This window comes from Hypomesus nipponensis, chromosome 14 (genome assembly GCF_054491055.1).
Source record: "Hypomesus nipponensis isolate SF chromosome 14, ASM5449105v1, whole genome shotgun sequence".
Taxonomy (NCBI): Eukaryota; Metazoa; Chordata; class Actinopteri; order Osmeriformes; family Osmeridae; genus Hypomesus; species Hypomesus nipponensis.
The window spans coordinates 17,443,440-17,455,834 of NC_140374.1; the positions used below are offsets into that span (position 1 = coordinate 17,443,440).

General features: G+C 43.2%; 3 protein-coding genes and 2 non-coding genes across 5 annotated transcripts; 4 read left to right on the forward strand and 1 right to left on the reverse strand.

The window, feature by feature from the left end:
* The first annotated feature begins 60 nt into the window (after nt 1–60).
* slc25a3b (solute carrier family 25 member 3b) lies at nt 61–4,490 on the forward strand. Its single transcript, XM_084671884.1, has 8 exons — nt 61–179; nt 541–699; nt 1,674–1,801; nt 1,947–2,126; nt 2,272–2,453; nt 2,887–3,059; nt 3,547–3,657; nt 4,055–4,490. Exons 2-8 carry the CDS (start codon nt 555–557, stop codon nt 4,213–4,215), a joined length of 1,080 nt encoding a protein of 359 aa, XP_084528010.1. The 5' UTR covers nt 61–179; nt 541–554; the 3' UTR covers nt 4,216–4,490.
* Nucleotides 2,525–2,756, forward strand: LOC146258892 (small nucleolar RNA SNORA53). Its single transcript, XR_014729841.1, has one exon. It is a non-coding gene; the product is annotated as a small nucleolar RNA SNORA53 (small nucleolar RNA).
* Nucleotides 3,707–3,949, forward strand: LOC146258893 (small nucleolar RNA SNORA53). Its single transcript, XR_014729842.1, has one exon. It is a non-coding gene; the product is annotated as a small nucleolar RNA SNORA53 (small nucleolar RNA).
* Nucleotides 4,491–7,003: 2,513 nt separating the features above from the next.
* ldhbb (lactate dehydrogenase Bb) lies at nt 7,004–9,651 on the forward strand. Its single transcript, XM_084671212.1, has 8 exons — nt 7,004–7,058; nt 7,393–7,529; nt 7,814–7,931; nt 8,051–8,224; nt 8,396–8,569; nt 8,732–8,849; nt 8,967–9,090; nt 9,215–9,651. The coding sequence occupies exons 1-8, from the start codon at nt 7,004–7,006 to the stop codon at nt 9,380–9,382; spliced, it is 1,068 nt and encodes a 355-aa protein (XP_084527338.1). The 3' UTR covers nt 9,383–9,651.
* A 404-nt stretch (nt 9,652–10,055) lies between these two features.
* golt1bb (golgi transport 1Bb) lies at nt 10,056–12,350 on the reverse strand. The gene is made up of 5 exons (XM_084672088.1): nt 12,193–12,350; nt 11,832–11,923; nt 11,545–11,723; nt 11,364–11,445; nt 10,056–10,740 (listed from the first exon to the last, which is right to left on the reverse strand). The coding sequence occupies exons 1-5, from the start codon at nt 12,215–12,217 to the stop codon at nt 10,702–10,704; spliced, it is 417 nt and encodes a 138-aa protein (XP_084528214.1). The 5' UTR covers nt 12,218–12,350; the 3' UTR covers nt 10,056–10,701.
* Nucleotides 12,351–12,395: the final 45 nt, after the last annotated feature.

The window sequence follows — 12,395 nt, forward strand, 5'->3', positions numbered from 1 at the left end:
CTATGAAAAATCTATTTAAGATACTGATTTTGAATTACAGATTGTAATTTTCACCGCCCATTTCAGGATTTAACGTTGTCAGACTGGAAAAGGCACACAAAAAAGTCTGGCCTCGCCTTAACAGGAAACCACTCGTCTCGTGCGATTCGCCAGTGGAAACGACGGAATCGCCATTAAAAGTAGGAAAGAAAGCAAAATAAATTGCATCACAGCCTGTTTTGTAACAATTTAGCATCTTCATCAGAGCTGTTTTTTATTTTATTTCCAACTTCTACCTTAGTTACCTAAATTATAAGTAACTAATAAAGTTAGTTTGCTAGCAGTAGCAAGCTACAGTGGTAGCTAGCTAGTCTACATCTACATTTTTTTAATCATAGCAAGTCAAAACCAGTGTTATTTTACGATACCTACAATGACGCAGATAATAAGTTCTTAGTATCTGGCTTGTTGTACATACACTGTTTACCTGTCTAACGCTAACTGTTAAAATGTGTTACCACATTTGTATTATTTTACTCTCCATTGTTCCCCCATACACAGCGACTTAAGGAACTATGTACCCAAACACGCTGACACAGCTGGCACGGGCGAATCCCTTTACCTCCCCGTTATTCACACTACATAAAGTTGAAGAACCGACGCAGAGCTCTCCCTCTCATGTGGAAGGCAAACCCAGACTGGCTGCTGCAGCTGTCGCTGGTAAGAAAATACCTGGTGCAAAACATTAACTCAATCTTGCTTGGTAGCTTTTTATAGTCCATACAGTTGGACCTAGACATCATCCCTGGTTATGTCAGTCTCAACAAAAGCATCCCATATCCATATGTTTGGCAGGAGAAAAGCCTTTCAGTGTAGCGAATATTTTATGGCCCCGAGTTGTGTCAAGTGTACACAGAACACAGTTTTACATTACCTTGTCATGTGATGTGGAAGTCAAAAGCGTTTAATACTAGTGTGACTTTGAAGTGTGCTATTTTTGTGCAGTACCCTTACAGAATATGTCTGTAACTCAATTGTGGGTGTATTATTATTCACCACCACACAAGAAGCATTTCTTCCTGTGAGGCTTCAGCGAGATTCTCTATGGGTACACGTCATACAGCCGAGGTGCCTCTTGACCTGGTCAAGTGCAGGTTGCAGGTCTGTTGCCCAGAGGGTTGCATGGCATAGAATTATGGAATTGTGCTGTGACATCCCATTGCATTGGCTGTGAACTAAATCAATTCTATTAAGTCATGTTTAACAGTACTCCCCCCTCCCCTGTCGGACAATGTAATATTTCTACTCTCTCCAGTGTGACCTTTCACCTACTAACAAGCCCAGTTAAATTATATGCTCAGTTAGCCTTGCTAACTGTAGTCTGCAGTGTTTTGCAAAAACACTTCACCCAAAAAGAACTAAAGCTAATGTTTTCAGTTGTTTTTATAATTGTTGTTGTTGCTGCTGTTACTGTTTAGCTTATGTAAGGCTTATTGCATGCACCTGAACCCGTTTTTATTAGCATTCCAGCTGCATAGTTTCAAGTTCTCCATAAGAATGCATGTTCATCTAGATGTCGCAAACAGTATTTGTTTGATTTGCAAGCATCTGTGTCAAGTTAGAATGGAGCAAGTTCCAGCATGACATGGGCTGATTTCACAGCATGGATTGTGGTCGGTTGTTCCCTGCTGCAGATTCTGAAGTGAGCTGTGACTTTGGCTCTATGAAATACTATGCCCTGTGTGGCTTTGGAGGTATCCTCAGCTGCGGACTCACCCACACAGCGATTGTTCCCCTTGACTTGGTCAAGTGCCGACTTCAGGTCTGTATGTAAGCTCTGTTTGAACTGCTGGGCCAAGAACTGCTGTCTTATATATGTAACCTCCCCTTAGAACTATGATTGTGTGTCTTGTTTATATATATATATATATATATATGGAAACACTGACACTAGTCTGTCTTTATAGGTGGACCCTGCCAAGTACAAGAGTATTTTCAATGGTTTCTCAGTCACATTGAAGGAAGATGGTACCCGGGGCCTGGCTAAGGGCTGGGCTCCCACGTTCATCGGCTACTCTATGCAAGGCCTCTGCAAGTTTGGCTTCTATGAAGTCTTTAAGACCGTGTACAGTGACATGCTCGGGGAGGTCAGTACAAGCCAACTCGACAACAGGACAGAAAATGTGGTCCCTTTACATCCCCACATTTTCATCAGTTATTTATATTTATATATTATAAAATATATTTAAACATTCTTTATATATTTATTTGTCTCCCAACCACCCTGACTAGGAAAACACCTACTTGTGGAGGACGTCTCTGTATCTGGCAGCATCGGCCAGCGCTGAGTTCTTTGCTGACATAGCCCTGGCTCCCATGGAGGCGTGCAAGGTACGCATCCAGACCCAGCCCGGCTACGCCAACACCCTGAGAGAGTGTGCACCCAAGATGCACGCAGAAGAAGGACTCTGGGCGTGAGTACTCAGTAACCTCGCTGTGTTGGCTGTGCTTTCGTATGATTCCACATCTATAGAAAGCTGGGGTTTACATGTTCCTTTGATACACCTCTAGGGGGTGCTCTTGTGCTGTTGTAGCTGTTCTTTTTTTCTGGGTGTTGCAGCTCAAGCCCAGATGCCCTCAGTTGCTTGATGACTGTATAGTTGGGGTTGCTTGAGTCATTGGTGTGTGAGGATAGTGTACCTGTTTCTCGGCCCATACACTGCACTGGGCCTTTACTGGACTTTTAACCACTGCAGGCAGGCTGGAGAACAAACATAATATAACTACTATACATTATTAAAGTAGCATTTCAAGTATGATCAGAGATGTAGCCACATTCCATCCAGTAAACGCATCACAACATTGAATCCAGCAAAAAAACTTGTCACATAAATGTTTCTGTCTCAGCTTTTACAAGGGAGTGGTTCCCCTTTGGATGAGACAGATCCCCTACACCATGATGAAGTTTGCCTGCTTCGAGAGAACAGTGGAGATGCTGTATAAGTATGTGGTCCCCAAGCCCCGTAGCGAGTGCTCCAAGTCTGAACAGCTAGTGGTCACTTTTGTGGCTGGCTACATCGGTGAGTCTGAGCACCCATGTACATTCATGGTAGTAATAGTAGTAGTGGAGCATCAACGAATGTGTCACTTACTTAGTCTCAAGATGAGGATAGATTTTTGAGTACTATGTGTAGCCGGTGTGAATCGGTGAAACTCACTCCTCGGGTATGTAATGGGCCACCCGCGTCAACGAATAGCTAGCTTTTCTTTGGCGTAGCTGGTAGTGGTGGCGCTTGGGAAGTCAGAGATGGCGTGTTCGACCCTCGGTGAAGGGTGGACACGGTCCGGAAAAGCCTGACGGAACTCGCAAGACCACGTCCGTTGCATAGCCGTCACATACGCATAGCACATTCAGTGGTCAATGTTACTTCAGAAAACATGAATGTTTTTTTTTGAATTGTGGAATATAGGTCAATGTGTTAGGAAGATGGTGTGGATGTATTCATCCTCTGTTGAGGAGTAGGGTGATTCATCTCTGTCCTCTCCGGCCCCTCCTGTGTCCTGCAGCTGGTGTGTTCTGTGCCATCGTGTCTCACCCCGCTGACACTGTGGTGTCTGTACTGAACAAGGAGAGTGGCAGCACAGCCATCCAGGTGCTCAAGAAACTCGGACCAAAGGGTGAGTAATGGTCTCTCCTCCCGAGTCTGTCATACAGTGAAGTGGTCAAAGCTTTCTATAGATCCACCACTGGGGGGCGCTCTTGTGCTGCTGTTGCTGTTTTCTTTGTATGGGTGCTGCAGTTCAAGCCTAGATGCCCTCAGTAGCTTGATGACTGTACAGTTGGAGGTGCTTGAGTCATTGTCATGTGAGAACAGTTTACATGCTTCACTGACCACACACTACATTGACTGTTCATTGGACTCCTTCACCATACTTCACCCATTGCAAGCAGGCTGGATATGCATTCCCCAGGCCTCAGAACAACCATATCTAAGCCTCTATCATATTTTCTGTGATCTTTTGACTGTGTCTTGCAAATGTGCAGAGTGTAAATGCCTTTTATGTCACCCCTCAGGTGTGTGGAAGGGTTTGGTGGCCCGTATCATCATGATCGGTACCCTTACAGCCCTGCAGTGGTTCATCTACGACTCTGTTAAAGTGTACTTCCGCCTGCCCCGCCCTCCTCCACCAGAGATGCCGGAGTCACTCAAGAGGAAACTGGGGCTCGCTGAATGAGAATGTTGCCTTTTTATATCACAAAACCCCTTGCACAAGATAGGGGCCGTACATTGCACCAATCACACAATTACAGCACGCTCAAGGCCTTCTTCCTGCGCCAGTCACTGCAGGCCTGCTGGCTGTTTTCCCCTGTCCTGTCCTCGAGCAACTGGTCAGATGTCATTTCTGAGGAGTTAGGGAGAATGGCATCAGAGGAAACATGCTACCAGGTTTTAACCTGACTGACTGTAGATTGTCAATGGTTCTTTTGAGAATAAACAAACTAAACATTTGCTGTTTTTATTTTGTGGGTTATTATATCGTCTGAGTTGTATCACACACACATACGCCAATCAGCCATAACATTATGACTACCGACAGGTGAAATGAATCACACTGATTATCTCGTTATCATGGGACCTGGCAATGGGTGGGATATATAAGGCATGAAAGTGAACATTTTGCCTTCAACGTTGATGTGTTGAAAGCAGGAAAAAGGATGTGAGGGACTTTGACTAGGGCCAAGTTGTGATGGCTCGAGTACAGGGTCAGAGCATGTCTAATACTGCAGCTCTTTTGAGGTGTTCCTGACATCTATCAGCAGGATAATGCAACCTTCCACAAAGCAAACATGGTTCAGGACTGGGTTGAGGAACACAACGATGAGTTAATGGTGTTTTCAGTTTGCCTCCAAATTCCCCAGATCTCTTTCCAATTGAGCATCTTGTGGGATGTGCTGGAATGTCTTGGTGCCAGATACCATAGCACACCTTCAGAGCTCTAGTGGAGTCCATGCCTCTATGGGTCATGACTGTGTCAAGGCAAGTCTTGTGTACTGGAAGCCAAGCTTGTAAAAAATCTGATTGATTTTGAAAATGGCAGTATTACAAGCAGTGTCACAGAGACCTTCACAAATTGCATGTCTGTGTGTGAGATAGGAAAGGTAGTGGTTAGTTCATATGGGTGTTTCTTGAGGCCATAATATTGCATCATGACACATGAGTCCAAATAGTCTAAAATATATGAAATTAATAAGGAAGACTGGTAGGCATTAAAAACATGTTGAATGTAAACCATAGGTGCCCTTAAGCATACCACAATATCATTCAAATGTCATATCCCAAATCAGAATTCAATTGTCAAAGGTTTCACGATAACAGCTCTAAATTGACTCACCTACCTTACCTACCTCGATACAACATCCGCTTTAAATTGTGGATTTAAAGCTGTCAGACGCACGTACTGTCAAGGATCGCTGAGGGAGCTGCTTACCCTCTGCCCTGCAACTTAACGGGACCAAGTTCCAATCGGGACAAAAACATGTACGTACTGAAGACTATATTAGTTCAGCTGCATATATAATATGCGAATAACCATTCACATTTTAATTGGCAAAATCCTATAAGCCTCATAAGTTATAGCCTATTTAAATTATAGCTCTAATGTCTCTATCGAGACATCCATGTAAGAAATTGGGAACAAACAATGAACTGTTATAGACACACAATTAATTATCTTATTAAATACTATTTCAAACCAATAGTAGGCCTGCTATTTCACACCAATGGATGATCATTATCGCTTTGCGTGCAGCTTTTTGTTTAGTAGCCAGTTTGGGCGTCTTGGTTTAGGCATCCTCCCCGAAATCTGACAAGATTCATCATCGTCAATGTTTTCAATTTTAAGAGGCATCAACCGCATGCCTGACTTTTTATCTAAGGTGGTATGGCTTGGAATGTAATGGTATGAACCTCGTCAACTTCTGTACCTTCGAATTGGCGCGCTGCCATGCACAAGAGATTAAACCGGTGCACCGGTTTGTGGTTTGAGTCAAGAAACTATTTGTTTTAAACAACAGACAATTCTACAGCATGTTATATAAAACCATAAAAGGTGCGTGTTCATTTATTTAGAAAAAGCACAGCCAAAAAAATGCCATCCCATCTTGGTATGACCTTGATAAGAACCGGATAAGAACCAATGGAGCGCATTAACTGCTCAAGTCCCACGGATGTAGGCTAAGTGATGTGCTTTCTCTCTCTAATTCATTGTACATGGACTTTTATGAAGTAAAATGTAATATCACACATAATATTTGAATTTATCATGTGTTTAGCTTTAGCTTTACTTTTTGTATACATTGATCACTGATTGTTGATATGTTGGCACAACAAATTAAGATCCATCATGGGTGGAATTTAATTAAAAACAACATGGGTTTAAGATTTGTGTTACAATTTTGATCAAGTCTTCCCAGCCCTGATCCTGGAGAACTACCATAACACTCGAGATTTGTTCCAATCCAGCACACCCTATTCTAATAATTAGATTGTTGACAAAAAAGATCATGTTAGTTTCAGGTGGTGTTAAGTGAAAGCTTAACAGATCTGATTTCAAATGACATGACCTAGATGTTACATTAGCAAATGTTGTCTGCCCTTTTTGCAAGGTGGAGCAAATCAGTTCATTTCATTTAGCACTGCTTACACACTGGGTGGACTGTGGCGCTGTGAGGTAGAAGTGTAGCAGATGGACACTGTGTTATAGGATTACAGTAACTCCTTTTTAACAGTCTGCTGTCATGTCCGGCATCCGATTAGAACAGGAGGTGGAGGGAGAGGAGCAGTGCTCTGTGCTTGTACAACATTCCTTGTCTGGGGTCTGAGTCACACGCACGCTCTGCTACTGCAGCTCACCTGGCTGCTGACTCCATCTGCTTACTGCCTCTGAACCACAGGGACTCTGGAAAGTGTAGTGGATGCAGGGAGTACTGAGCTTTGGAAACTCTCCATATGTCTAGCCTGCCATGTTGATTACATGGTGGTATTTATACCTTGCAACTCGGAGCATCGTCCAGCAAAGCAAGTATTTGTTGTAGTCAGTCAATTTTGTCTGTTGGGGTTTGGACAGGGATGTGTGTGTTTGTGTTAAAAGTCAAGGTGACTTGCAGGTAGAAGACGCACAACAAAGTTAGACTGCTAGTAAATCAAATGTCAGTCTTAATCTGTAATCCCCTGCAGTGCTGTTGTCTGAAACACTGCAAGGTGTGTAGGCGTTAGTGTTAACTGTATCTATTCATCCTTGCAAAATCGTAAATCATATTTGTTTTTACCACTCTGTGGACATATAATAGAGCTGATTTTTTTATTTATTAACCGGGTACTTTTCGATCCTTCCATCTCGTGCTCTCTCCAGCATTAAACATGGCGTCAATTCTGCAGAAGCTCATCACCCCTCTTTTCAGTGGTCCGGCCGAGCCCCCTAGGAACAAGGTGACAGTGGTGGGGGTAGGCCAGGTGGGCATGGCCTGTGCCGTTAGCATTCTCCTCAGGGTAAGACTTCTCAGAATTCTTTTACCAGTCTTTGGTGTTCAGATTATCAGATTATCCTGCCATAGTAGTACCATAGTATTTGTACCATGCCTACCGATCCTACTTATCCTACCAGCACACCCATTTGCTACACTCGGTTACCTTGCCTTATGTTATGTTGAGAATGTAATTTGTTACAGAAATATATTTTCTTGTATTTCTGGCTGCCCTCTCTCACTCACTCACTCACTCACTCACTCACTCACTCACTCGCTCACTCGCTCACTCGCTCACTCACTCACTAGGAGCTGGCTGATGAGCTAGCCCTGGTTGATGTGATGGAGGACAAGCTGAAGGGGGAGATGATGGACCTACAGCACGGGAGCCTCTTTCTAAAAACACCCAAGATTGTTGCAGATAAAGGTGAATATGTAGCTCCAAGCCACCAGAAACGGGGGTTCAAGATCCACCCATCCCCCTTGATGGTAGTGTCTCTGTGGTCTTCAATATGGGTGACTGATCCTCTCATGTCCCTCTGCCAGATTACTCTGTGACAGCAAACTCACGGATTGTGGTGGTGACGGCAGGTGTCCGACAGCAAGAGGGAGAGAGCAGGCTTAACCTTGTCCAGAGAAATGTTAATATCTTCAAACACATCATTCCTCAGATAGTGAGGTACAGCCCAAACTGTATCATCATTGTGGTGTCCAACCCAGGTAACCTCGCAGAAATGCTATCTTTATAAAAGAAACACAAAACACTTTTACATACCCTTGATGTGTCTCTGGCACAGCAGGTTACTCCAGATACATAGAAATCTTAAAGTTTGCCACACAATCCCAAGTACATCAAACAGTGGGTCAAACAAGACTTTCCATTTGCTGCAGTTGATGTGTTGACGTATGTGACCTGGAAGCTGAGTGGCCTCCCAAAGCACCGTGTCATCGGCAGTGGCACCAACCTAGACTCTGCTCGCTTCCGCTACCTGATGGCTGACAAACTTGGCATCCACTCCAGCAGCTTTAATGGCTGGATATTGGGAGAACATGGAGACACCAGTGGTGAGTGTTGTGTGTGTCTGATAAGACTAAAAAACTTTGTTATGGAAATCATTAGTTGACTTGAGTCCGATTTCCCTTTGTAGCGCAGTGAAACGTGAAAGATGCTAATTTCTTGCTTTTGGAAAAGGAAAGGTGATCTCACCATTAGTTGTGTTTTTCTAGTGCCTGTGTGGAGTGGAGCGAATGTAGCAGGAGTGAACCTGCAGACACTAAACCCAGACATTGGTACTGACTACGACAGTGAGAACTGGAAGGAGACTCACAAGAAGGTGGTAGACAGGTAATTTCACCAACATTGTTGAGGCATGAATTGCTCATAAATTGAATCAGATGGCCCTGGTTTATTTCTCTTACGAAGGTATTAGTATGTGGTTGCTTGTGTGTATGTATGTTGCAGTGCCTATGAGGTGATCAAACTGAAGGGCTACACTAACTGGGCCATTGGATTGAGTGTAGCTGACCTGGCTGAGAGCCTCATCAAAAACATGAACAGGATCCATCCTGTATCTACAATGGTCAAGGTGAAGACTTCACATACACTCCCCACACTGTAACAGCACAATCTACCCACCCTCAACTTTACCTACACATAGCATGTGTGTATGTGCAAACCGGACTAACAATGGCCATATTATTAATTGACAGGGCATGTTTGGAATCAGTGATGAGGTATACTTGAGCCTGCCCTGCATACTGAACAACGGAGGTGTGGCCAGCGTGGTCAACATGACCTTGACAGACAAGGAGATTGCTCAATTGAGGTCAAGCGCCAACACACTGTGGGGCATCCAGAAAGACCTGAAAGACGTGTAAGAAGACAGTAGGGGGCGCTGAAATCAATCCATGCTGCTTGTCACCTACTCTTTAACTCAACAGTCCAAAAACACCAACTGCACTTCACATACTGTTGTACCCCCCATCCTCTTTAGATTCCCAGGCGTGTGAGGGTCTGGTCCCATGAGCGTTAAGTGTCAGAGTCTGCACAGTGCTGCTTATAAGAAAGACAGCAAAGGAGGGTACAATGTCTCATTGGTTTAAAGTGATATGAAATGTCGTTGTTTGATGTGTAATAAAGCACGATTGTACATGTGTGAATAAGAAATGTAGTTACATTTTTCATAGTTTAAATAATCAATGTTGTACGTGTTTGTTCTTCTACATTGTGGTTAAAGTATCAGTCATTATGTGTCATTACAGAAGCCTACTTCACCAGTGAATCTTTTGAATAGCCCATGTTTTCTCACAAGGGGCTATTCTTGTAGTGCACAGGACCCGAGGTGACTGCACTATAAGTGATGAGAGCTTGTTATTTTTGCCCAGCAGCGTTTTGAGCTGAGACCAGACGGCACTACTCTGTTGCAAGCCATATGGAAATGGCCAGTGTAGGCTAAGTTTTTACAGGTTCTTTGAACAAGTTTTATTGCTCAACACTGAATTGATCAAAATATTTACTGTTGCAAAATAATGAGTCAAATGACAAAACAAATATAAAAAAAACACACTTTATTTCAAGTATGTATTTACAAAAGTTACATTAAGTAAAACATCTCTGACAAGCCTCTTTACGTATTAATACAAAGTGACTGAGTGAGACCAGCAGTCTACATACTGTAGATGCACACATGACCCATGGTGCGCTTGTTGGTCTACTACGGTTGGTTGTGACACCACCTACACTATCAACCACTGTACATTTCAGAAACACTTGATCAAAACAAACCAAAATAATCTCTTAGCTGCACAGGCACAACATTCTATTTCAAAGGCTGCTGCTGTAACATGCTCCTGCCTTCCTTAATAGAGCTTTCCATCCAGTGGTTGGTCCAGACATGTCGACCATCTTCAGACAGTCAAGAAGAGTAAAGAAACCGAGGGGGACCCAATTTGGGCCTTGACATAATGTCCCTTTGTCAGAATGTCCAATGGTTATAAAAATTCATGGCCATTTCCTTAGGTCGGAAATGTGTCAGTCACTTGCCGAGGAATAATTACAATTTCCTTTGAGCAGTATGAGGTTTTGATTCACAGCTTTGACCTTTACAATGGGATAGTGTAGCCCAACATGGAATAAAGTCATCAATAATAGCTATTATAAATAGGTGATATCCTCTCAAAGCAATAACCAATTATTGTTATACCATGTTGTTGCTCTCGCCAACTTTGTCCACCAACTGAAACAAAAAAAGGCCAAAGTCACAATCTTGACATAAACCACTCAATACTTATATCACCATACATTTCAAACACACCAACTGTTTACACGCCTACTTGGGAGAGACAATACGTAAAGAAAACTTTGTTTTAGAGGGTGTTTCGAAATGCTGAAGGATTGGTCATGCTGTAATGTAGAAGTTCGCCTCAAGAGCTAACTTGGCGGAAAGGGGGAAAATTGACAATGGTTTCTGCATTCAAGGTTTGGTATAAAGAGACAATAAGCACATAGTCTCATCAGACTGGGAAACTAAAGTTGAACAGTATTGTACTGTGTGGGAACTGCAGAGCAGTGACCGTGTAGTAGGGAGAGGCATGACAGACTGCAGAGCTAGAGTAACAAAGAGTGGGGTCATCACTGACGCAAGTATGGCAGAACTAAGACCCGCCTGTCTTAGTAGGAGAGGAGATAGTACTGTTGCCCAGGAGACATGGGTGTGAAGAGCATCAGTCCCAAACTCAAAGTATATTTGTTTACTGTACCAGTTTAGAATCATAGATAACATTCCTAATTGACATACCAAACACAGTAATGGGCCATATGAGTGAAGGGCCTTTGGTTCTTCATTGAGATCACACTTACTCCACTGATCCCTGGGAGATTCAACAGAGACCCAAGGATAGGCACCCTCCTGATGAAGCCCACTGCCACTGGGAAAAAGCCCCTGGAGGGAGAAAGAGGAGTGAGAGAGAAAGAGACGCAAGACTGAAAACTGATGACCCTCCTTGATCTTTTGATCTAACACACCCTCTTGTAGACTCACCTGAATAAGAGAAAGAAACCATAGACCTCTAGGACAACTCCAATTATGGGCCAGCCAATCAGCACCACAAGCACTCCCCCCAGGAAGAAACTAGTTGCCTTCACTTTGTGTCTCTGGAAGAAGAACCTAAATGTGCGCTCCCAGCCAATGACAAAGGACAAGCCTGCAACAAACAGTATCTACAAAGACACACAAAGCGTTAGGCAACTTTATATTGATCTTAGGTTTGGCTCTGTGAAACACAAAGGCATCTCGTTTTTGTCACAGCATATTAACATCTAACTCACATTTCCAATGGCAAGAAGCGCTTTGTCGAAGAACAGAATCATACCAAAGAAAAGGAAAAACACCCCGAAGCCCGTCAGCCCCATCCCGATTTCTGTTGAATACAAACACAAATCTCAAAGCTCAAACATAATTGTTTATTGTGCATTTTTTATTTAATTTTTATTAATTTTTAAAACGTCAGGAAGATTCTAAAAAAGTTTAACTGATAGGCAACGTTGACTAAGTCCAGCTCATAAACTAGGGCAATAGGCCCATTTCTCATTCAATTGAGACAGCAGCAGCATCGTTACAGTAAGCTAGCTAGTCTACGTTGATGGCTTCTCACCAAAAAACACTGTGTGTTGAGAGAGAAAAACTTACTTTGTGAATCCGTTAGCGAAATCATGTTAGCGCTTGTACACTTCGGTTGATTTTAAACAACACAAAATACCTAAATTTCTGATGTAACAGTTATGAAGTGCTTGTTGCTGGCACTGTGCGGAGCAGATGCTGGCGCCACGTCTTCCGGAACCAACCAACCACGCACTCACGCACGCTGTCGACGTGAAATCTCCTGTTTCTGA

Excerpts from the sequence above, each read along its gene's own strand:
- slc25a3b (XM_084671884.1), top strand. The coding sequence starts at position 555 with ATGTACCCAAACACGCTGACACAGCTGGCACGGGCGAATCCCTTTACC. Across the intron at positions 700-1,673 it reads GGCTGCTGCAGCTGTCGCTG|ATTCTGAAGTGAGCTGTGAC; the intron begins GTAAGAAAATAC and ends TCCCTGCTGCAG. Across the intron at positions 2,127-2,271 it reads ACAGTGACATGCTCGGGGAG|GAAAACACCTACTTGTGGAG; the intron begins GTCAGTACAAGC and ends CACCCTGACTAG.
- ldhbb (XM_084671212.1), top strand. The coding sequence starts at position 7,004 with ATGTTGATTACATGGTGGTATTTATACCTTGCAACTCGGAGCATCGTC. Across the intron at positions 7,059-7,392 it reads TCGGAGCATCGTCCAGCAAA|CATTAAACATGGCGTCAATT; the intron begins GCAAGTATTTGT and ends TGCTCTCTCCAG. Across the intron at positions 7,932-8,050 it reads CAAGATTGTTGCAGATAAAG|ATTACTCTGTGACAGCAAAC; the intron begins GTGAATATGTAG and ends TCCCTCTGCCAG.
- golt1bb (XM_084672088.1), bottom strand. The coding sequence starts at position 12,217 with ATGATTTCGCTAACGGATTCACAAA. Across the intron at positions 11,446-11,544 it reads GGTTTCTTTCTCTTATTCAG|GGGCTTTTTCCCAGTGGCAG; the intron begins GTGAGTCTACAA and ends TTCTCCCTCCAG. Across the intron at positions 10,741-11,363 it reads ATCTCCCAGGGATCAGTGGA|TTGGTGGACAAAGTTGGCGA; the intron begins GTAAGTGTGATC and ends TTTTTGTTTCAG.